At 30.9% G+C, this 9,765-nt stretch overlaps 1 protein-coding gene across 2 annotated transcripts in view; it reads left to right on the forward strand.

Moving 5' to 3' along the window:
- Positions 1-9,672, forward strand: part of LOC100574996 — a 17,357-nt gene extending 7,685 nt beyond the window's left edge. The window contains exons 2-4 of one of the 2 annotated variants that reach the window (XM_008189616.3): positions 2,743-3,100; positions 7,426-7,874; positions 9,454-9,672. In XM_008189616.3, coding sequence (XP_008187838.1) covers positions 2,743-3,100; positions 7,426-7,861 — 794 coding nt within the window. In that variant the 3' untranslated portion in view covers positions 7,862-7,874; positions 9,454-9,672. Of the gene's footprint in view, positions 1-2,742; positions 3,101-7,425; positions 9,413-9,453 lie in introns of those variants that run through there. The other variant, XM_003240708.4, reaches the window with a different exon arrangement.
- The last annotated feature ends 93 nt before the right edge of the window (positions 9,673-9,765 follow it).

Here is a 9,765-nt window from a genome sequence, read left to right on the forward strand (position 1 = left end):
TCTCTCATCACCGTTTGAGGCAGTAAGACTGCTTCGATTTTCTTCAACAGTATCTTATTTGATAGGAAAGTAAATCTAGTTGGTGCATTCGGGAGATCAAATTTTAAAATTCTCAATAGTTTTCAAAAGCGCCGGGAAAAACAACATAATAATTAAGAAAAACGGGAATTTTTACGCAAAATTTGTTTTTGATAAAATCGATTTTAGTTTTTGGACTTTGGTGTAACTTTAAGGGCCAGTATTACAATCATCGGTATGCTTCGATTACGCTTAACCGACTGATAACAGATTTTATTACCGGCCGAATTCGGCCCGGTTAGGAGTCGGTTAAATTTAACAGGAGATGGTAATACTGGCCCTAAAACAAATGTACATATATACATGCAATTTTCACTGGTTATTTATATTTGGATTTTCTATACACAACATTTTCAAAATATTTTGTTTTGTTTTGAACTGTTTAGGAACATTTGCAGTTTCCAATTTATTAGTCTTTTTTTCTATGAATATCAATTAAACTTTATTTGTTGGGTAAAAAAGCTTGAAAATTTATTACAAGGCTCCTACTATACTGTTACAATGACATTTGAAAAATATTAAAAATCCTTAGCCACAGTTTTTTTTTATAAGCATTTAAAGTTCGAATAATTAATGCAGGTAACTCATAGATTTGATATTACACGTTAATAAAGAACATTATCATAGACTTATTATGAGATAGCCCGTTTAACTAACAGCGCCAACCTACGTAAACTGTAACGAGTTGTGACCGGGCAGTCGTGTACAAATCATATTGCCGACGTCTAACCTGTTCTTTATAATCGTGGTTATACCTCACCAATCGGTTATATTATCTAGTCTGTGACTGGTCAAAGTTTACGCTGGTTATTACAGCTGTTTTCTTTATCAGTCACCGGTTTTTGGTATCCCGCTTTTTACGAATCTAAAATGTTGATATCAAAAAGGTTATTGTCATAAACCTGTTTATATGTCAATGGTTAATATTGATTATGGTTATAATATTTACAATGTGATAAACTATTTTAACGGAATATTATATTATATCCGGTAATGCAAAAACTAAAGTTGCAACTATAAATTTAATGTATTACCGTATAATTTAACCGCACGTTATTTTTACCGGAGCATTTTACCGGCGTTGTGCAAAAACTCTCTAATATTATTTTAACGGGCACCGTATTGCTGGTTATTATCGGTTATATCTCATCAATCGGTTATAGTTATAGTATTCTAGTCTGTGGTTTTGGTCAAAGTCAAGGTGTATCAATTTATCTTGGTCAAAGTTTACGCTGGTGATTACAGCTGTTTTTTTTATCAGTCACCGGTTTTTGGTATCCCGCTTTTTACGAATCTAAAATGTTGATATCAAAAAAGTTACTGTCATAAACCTATTTATATGTTATTTATATGTCAATGGTTAATATTAGTTATGGTTACAATTTACAATGTGATAAAATATTTTAACGGAATATTATATTATATCCGGTAATGCAAAAACCACGGACTAAGATATAATGGTCTGGCATCCAAACAATTTCGGTGGATCTCAAATGTCTGGTGTTATCACTTGTTATGGGAGCTCAACTGTTACTAGCGCGCATGGTGGTTAATTTTAAACCACTGACAACAAACCAATAAGTTAATTATATTATCTTCTATTTTTATACCGAACACTTTTTTACTTTCATTTTTTAATTCATAAGATAAACAAGTTGTTTCAATAGTTTAACTTAACATTCAAATGTGTTTATTTATAATTTTATGTTATTATTATTTGTACTCCATTTATTTTTAGTATTTTTAAATTTGCCTCAATGGATCCATGGAAGATAGTCAATAGTTTAAAATTAAACCACTATTCGCGCTAGTAACAGTTAAGGTCCCATACCACTGTGATAACGCCAGACATTTGCGAGTTCTACTCCCTACCCCGCTCACCTTATCGATGCCAGTCCATTATATCTTAGTCCGTGGCAAAAACTAAAGTTGCAACTATAACGTTAATAACGTTAATAATAAAAAAAATTATACGGTAATATATTATACTACCGTATAATTTAACCGAACGTTTTTTTTACCGGAGTGTTTTACCGGCGTTGTGCAAAAACCGAATTGTTCACTAAAATATACCGTATCTATTTATGCCGTATTGCCACTATAGGTACTATCTACTGACTTTCCCCAACAAAACAAAAATGAGCCCCCTAGAAAAATTGTCTGGATTCATAACTGGAATTTATTTTTAAACTATTTAAATTATAATTTTCAATTATTGAAAAATAGTTTGTTGTTGATTTATAAACATAATATGCATTAATATATGATTAAAATCTTTAAATATGTATGCAAAATCATATCAATTTAATAAAGTATGCAACATATACAATTTTGTATTTCGATTGTATATATCAAAAAACGAATTTGTATCGAATCAAATTTTGAATGTATGAAGTTTCAAGCCCTGATTTTCATTATAATAATTATATAAGTAACTAGGTAATTAGTATAATATAAGCCACCGCGTTTGTAGAAAAGTGATTTCGAGCGGAGTTTGTTTGTTAACTCGATTATTACTTATATAAAAACGATAAAAAATACAGACCGTTTATATAATATAATATATTATTATGTATTGTTATATTATTTAGACCGGTCTTAATAACACTATACCTATCATTATATTATATTATTAATGCGTCATTATAATCGGTGTTTGTATAGGACAGTGGTTGGTATTGGACAGAGTGTCAGACAAAGTCCTACTGCGGGAGCCGCGTCCGTTGAGGGCCAAATGCACGAGACGCCGATGCAGCGAGTCGGACGTATACTGGCCCAGGGACGGGTTTTGCCACGACGAGGAATCTGCCCGGCGTGACCGGTTGTGCGCCAGCTCCGACACCGTGTTGGCCACCGACGAGTACGGCGAAGGGTACTGCAAGTGTCACGACGGTGGCAAAGTCCCCTACGTGCAGGTCGTCTCCGCAAACGACGACGGAAACCAAGACACGCAGCCGTGCTATCCGGTATATTCTAAGGGTGCGTGTCCCAGCAATCACGTGCTAACACCCCACGGGACCCGGTGAGTACAAAGGTCAATGACTATTTTACTATAGAGTAAAAGTGTTAAGGCGGCCATTTTTTTTTTTTTTTTTTCAAAAATATTTTCTTCCTGCTCTTCTATACGGGTTTTACTATTTTGGCATACTATCGTATATATTATAATATATTTTGTAAGGCATACAAGAATATACTATATATATAATTGCTATGAGATTCAGGGGACAGTACAGCTGCAGTCGGTAATGGTAAATCGAATCGATTTAAGCCCATTCGGCTTTCATTTTTCTAATGGCTCCCGCTTTACAAAAAGGTAAATTCCCAAACGGCTCCGAATTTTGATAACACAAATTTCTTCTCACTCCATACAAACTTATAAGGACTGTCTCAATAGGTTAAACATATTGTGTTGGTGTTTTTTAAATTGTATATTGTAAGTAAATTATAAAAAATGGCGTTATATGAAAAATCATATAGTTGGGTATTAATGTATTTTAAGTTGTAAATTAAAAATTAAAAATTAAATGCGCTGGTGTTTTTTTTTAAATGTTGTATGGTAAGTAAATTACAATAATACATTTTTGAGGCACAAATTTGTATATAATCTATTCTGGATCATTAGACAAAAATTCATCAATGATGGCTCCAATGAACTCCTGTTTTTTATTTTTTTATTTGGTGCTAGGTGTATTGATATGACTGCGAGCATTTATTTGCGTCTCAGATTGCATTTCAGTCAGTATGTCAATAACCTTAAAAATATTTGTCAAATACCTGAGCTGTTTGGGTTGCATACTTGCATACTGCGTGAAAGTGATTTACTTTTGTAAATCACAATAATAATGGGAGTTTTACCGTAAAAATAATTTCGGTAAAATTATGCGTAAGCTAATGTAATTTTGTTTTATACGTTTATGCAGATAAAACAAAAAAATATATATAAAAATTAATTTAAATATATTCGAGCTTCAAAATATTTCAACAAGGAATTCAAAAAAGTGGATTTTAATATGATTATTTTAGTTAGATCATTAAAGTGATTATTGTGATAAAAATTAAATGCTGGAAGTTTTACATTCTTACCAATATTTTCATAACACATATTATATTGTAAACAGTGTTGTAGTAGAATTGAATATATTTACATATATATTATTTCAGGATTATCTTAATTTACCTTAAGGTATAATACTAATATAATTAATTCTACATAATCATATATACTGCCTGTACCTACTCGTGAATCAAATATTATTAAAATAATGTTATTGTGCACATGAAAAAGATTAAACGTGTGATCACTCAATTGTATAAAGGGTAAAAAAGTATAAGTATACAAATTCGGTTGTATACAATTTTTCAAAATTCTTATCTCTAATAAATTATTATCATATCTCCAAAAAAATTTAAATTAATAATATCGATACACCCACTGAACGATATGTCAATATTAAATACCTTACAAAAGTTTTAATCAATGTTCAGCAATACCTAGTTAGAAAATTAAAATTAAATTTCAATGTTACTTTAAAAGTAACTATAATCTAACACGTTAAAATTAAAAACTAACTATCTACTAACCTATAGTTAATTTTGTGAACACAATTGCCGGCTGACGCCTGACTGGAGTCTGGATGATAATAAAATTAATAATTAATCTATAGTATTTTTGATATCATAGATAAAATGTGTCTTATTGCTTTATCAATAATTATCATATTATAATATTTCATGGTTTAAACCGAAATTCTATTGTATTGGCGATGCATCGGTGTCGGTAAAATGTTACTGAACACAATTTACCGCCACCACTGCAGTCGTGTTAATAGGTATCTATATTCTAAATTCCGATATTTCTATTGATTATTTGAAAAACAATTATGTTAGTACCGTGTACCTGTATGTTTCACATACTTAAAACATTTGAAAAATCGAAAAAAAATATCAATTATTAAACAATTCATAACTAGTCAATCAATCATCAGCTATCACCAATAATTGTACCTAGTTAGATAATTTTTTAATTAATGTAATAATATACTAAAACTTAATTTACAATTGAACGAAAGGGTTTTTTAAATTTATATTTTAACTATAAAAATAAAATAATTTCTAACTTCTGAATTAAATTATTATTTCACCAACTAACTTCGGAAACTCACTTGTTGATCAATCATAATCCGTTTTTAAAATTAAAATTTTTCAAACTAAATTCTTCCAGTTTTATCTAGCTTGTTGGTCTAAAAGTCACTTTTTTTTCATCAGCTGCAGCCCCCTTAACGACGTTAGGCTAATAAGCCGATAAAGTATTACGTTAACCAAAAATTTGCTGAAGAAAATTAGCTTCATTCATTTTGGACAAAAAATTAATGCGAATAACGGCCAATTTTAGTCAAAGAGGAATACCCGTCGGAAATTGTAATATTTTATAATAATTAATCTAATACCTATATTATATTCGCATGGTGATGGTTCTCACTTCTCAAATTGATTGACCCAACCGCCACGTGCTAGACTAATGACCTTTGGGAAATACACAAACGATACAGTCCTATAAGCTAGTTGGCCTTATATAGTTATATATATTATAATACTATTCTGTATATTATGTATACTCCCTCCTCTCCAGCCCATATTATATCCAACACATGATTTATATAATATATAAGCCATTTATTTCAGAAAATGTTACAGAGACGATAATATTATTACATAATCTTGGTTTATTAATTATTATATTCCAATAGCTATACGCTTATACCTGCACGATAATTGTTTTACCATGAATTCTATTATTTCCGAAGTGAAGGAATAAGGAAATACTAAATACACATAGGTACACATTTCATATTATAACCATCAAATTAAATTTTAAATTAATTTCAAAATATAACTAGATGTCTACATAATATTATAACCAACCGCAGGTGTATTATATTATTTTGGTTGTAAACAATTTTATACGCTAATATACTTCGATTTCCTGTTCAGTATTTTCTAATTTGCCAAGTATTAAATTATCATAAAACTCCTTTTTCTACTACTCGTATAACACTCAGAAAGTCAGAAATTCAATTATTTTTCTTTTTAATAATATATAAATAAATTGTGTTAAACAAAGGTATTTTTAGAGCAATCTATAAAATAAGTGCTAAAATCAATTAAAATAAATGTTTCGACAAATATACATGATATTGATTTGTTTAAAATTCAAACATAAGGCCCGTTGTTAGTCGTTACTACTCGCTAGGGCACAAACAAGTTATGAGGTGTTGCTTTAGGACGGCATACAATTTTAAAGAAATTGAAAGCGGAAAAATAAATAAATATTAAATAAATATCGGTGAAGAATAGTGGCATTAAAATGTTTGGTTTAGGGCGGGAAATATCTGACGACGTGCCTACATCCACAATAGATTAGCCTCTCTTGATAATATACGTTTTTAAAAACAAGGTTTGTGCGCGCAGTTATGCCATTCCTACCCTTCTTCGACAATAGATAACATTCAAACTTTTGCTGTACGCGCATACTCAAGTTATGTCACAACATTCAACCATAGTAATCCAAGGAATTCGTGTAGTTATTCCAAATACTCTGATGAGTTTGATGTCACAAACTTATAGTGCGTCTCTGTATTTTCTTAGCTGCTATACAATATAATATTATGTTCCGTTGAAATGCTCTCAAAATATTTGTGTTCTATAACGTCAGTCACGGTGAACGACGTGAGCACTTCCGCATTACCACCTATTTTAAAACGTATACAATTATAAACACAATGTACCTACAATAGTAGGGAATAAATCGCTAGCCAAGATAATAGTCGCACATTGACATAATAATAATGTATATTATTAACACTAATTAAGCATACATTTAGAGCCAGGAATATTTAATAATATTTTGAAGAGGGTGTATGATATTAGTTTAAAAAATAATTCTATAGTGCTAAATGTTTATTTGTTAAGGCTATTCAATTCTCTTCACAAACATGAAGTAATTTTTGTACTTTAATAATATTTTATTTTATTTCTCCACACTATATTAAAACTTTCCATTGTTAAATTAATAATAGAAAAATTAATACAATTACATAAAAGCTAGGAACCAAGGTTGATAAAAAAAAATCTTGGCTGATTCCCTGGGTTCAATCCACTCAGTTTTAAAAATAATAAACCTATAATTTTCTATCTGCTGCCCAGACTAATTATCAAATTGATAGCTTCAAACAATTAATTTGAAAAATATTTTAATAAACACCATATTATTATAACTGTACTATAATTACTGTACGCGCACCCACGGTGTTATTTTTCATAAAAAAAAATCTTTTCACGTTTATATAGGTACGGAATCTGCACGGTGGACGAGTGCGCCAAGGAACGCCGCCTGACCGATTCTTCGTCACCGATGCTGCAGCGGTCGAGTTCGGAGCAACAGAGACGGCAGCCAGTCTCGCTCGCCAGGTGGACCGACGGACAGTGTTACGAATTGGGTACGCGGGGCCCGTGCACCGGCCACGAGCAGTTCGCAGTACTCCGCGCCACGATGAGGCCAGATTGTGTCAGGCTGTCCATCGAGCTAACAGTATTACCCAAGACCACGGACCGTCCGGGGTGCAAGACCGACCACTGGGGAAATTGTGAGGAAGGGGTGGAAGTGTCGACGACGCCGAATGAATTAAAAGATGCATTGCTTAAGAATGCCAAAAAGTTCAGTCAAAGGGCACAAATAAGGCGAGCTAGCATGCTCGAGGTACGTCGCCATCTGTTGCAGTGGTAACCATCGTGCATAGGTACCTATACCTATCATGTATACACTGTTTGACCAAGCGTGGTGTAAGTAGGTATTTAAGATTTTCAGAAGTGGTAGGAGGGAGTTGGAGATTAAGCGTGACAATGGCCGTTGGATAAAAAAGTATTTTCTGCTAGATATATTATGCGACAAAAAAAAATTAATTAAATTTTTTTAATTAATTTATCTAATAATAATTACTTACGTATATAATATTATACAGAGTTTTTTATACAGAACACAAATTAGTTAATACTATATTTTATAAAAACAACTCCACATATTATATTCTTCTATTTATATTATGGCAGAGTCACATCATATACAAAATTATATTCTGAAGCCTCGCCTAAAAAAATGTACCCATGCCTCGCTACACCTTAAGGCTGGCTCTGTGTTGTGGTATAATCCTAACCTATTCCTCCTAAAAATAATGGTATATAGCTTTACACTATTGTACATTTGCACCCATATTATGATCTCCAGCGCCCAATAAGCGTCCATGTCCGACGAGCGTATGGTGACGTTGCTTGATGTTGGAAAATGGTTGGGACTCGGGACCACCAATAATATTAAAATGAACCTATTCTACAAAATATGGTATGATATTATATATTCATATAATCCAATGATTTCAGACTTGAGTTTTGTCGCTAATATTATGATTAAAATATTGCATGTTCCACTATTTTCTACACCCTGCAGTATAAGTGTATAGCCTTGTACCACTCAGGTTTACCAATATCTTGCGCAAGATATATAGGTAATAGCGATCTATATACTCTATAGACTATATAATTAGTTGACACCGAACGCGATACTATTCAACACTTTATCATTGTGGGGCTGTGCGCTACCTATTATTATCCCTCGAGCCTTTATACTGTAGGTCGTCCTATAATAGAATATTATTTACTAAGAAAGCTGTAAAACTATAACAAAATAAAATTATACACGTTGTAAACGGGTGACTTTTTACTATTATATATAAGATACCCCTTCCGTCACGCATGTTTGGTATACCTATTTATTAGTCTATACACAATGGTAAAGTGTGATTTTATGAACACTAGGGCTATATTATCTTGAAAGATTTATGTGATTTCATTAATGCGATTGGGTTTTCTCATTTTAAAAAATAAGTAGGTAGGTACCTACGAATATTTGATCACATTTACTTTTTAGTATAATTATAGTTTAATATTAGTATACATTTATACTTTTCCATGATTTTTTTTAAATTTTATTTATCTATATATTCTTCATCTTTAGACCGATTAGTTACAAGTATAATTGTATAAATGTTTTACAAATATAAATTTAGTTAAAAAAAAAAACAAATTCAAAATAACTGGCATTAGAATATTATTATTATTATTATTATTATTACTACTAAATTTTTCTATTCGTTAAAATTAAAATGTTCAACTCGTTATTTTTCGGTTTAAATAATCTTCTGTTACAATAATATTATTATGTATTACACATCTGTACATATTTTATAATGTTATAAAAGTAAAAGCATATTATTGTCTAATATTGTTGCCTCATATCATTTATTATGTCATTTATATTTATAGGTATACATAATACAAATCGAACTGGACGATATCTGGTTATTATTACTGAAGTATAGATTTAATAACATGACGTGTCACACGAGTACACGACACAGATAAATATAGCAAATAATTCGCATATTTCTTCTAAATACTTTTATATGACAGTTTATTAACCATGTTTTTTTCGTGTATAATTTATACCTATTATGTTTAATAAATAAAAAGAGATATAATTATAGCTTTTTAAAATATTATTCCATACTTGATTTTTTTATAATTGTATTTACAATCTACTATATGTACTATATGCTCTCAAAATGAATGCCACAT

Source organism: Acyrthosiphon pisum, chromosome A2, assembly GCF_005508785.2.
Source record: "Acyrthosiphon pisum isolate AL4f chromosome A2, pea_aphid_22Mar2018_4r6ur, whole genome shotgun sequence".
Taxonomy (NCBI): domain Eukaryota; kingdom Metazoa; phylum Arthropoda; class Insecta; order Hemiptera; family Aphididae; genus Acyrthosiphon; species Acyrthosiphon pisum.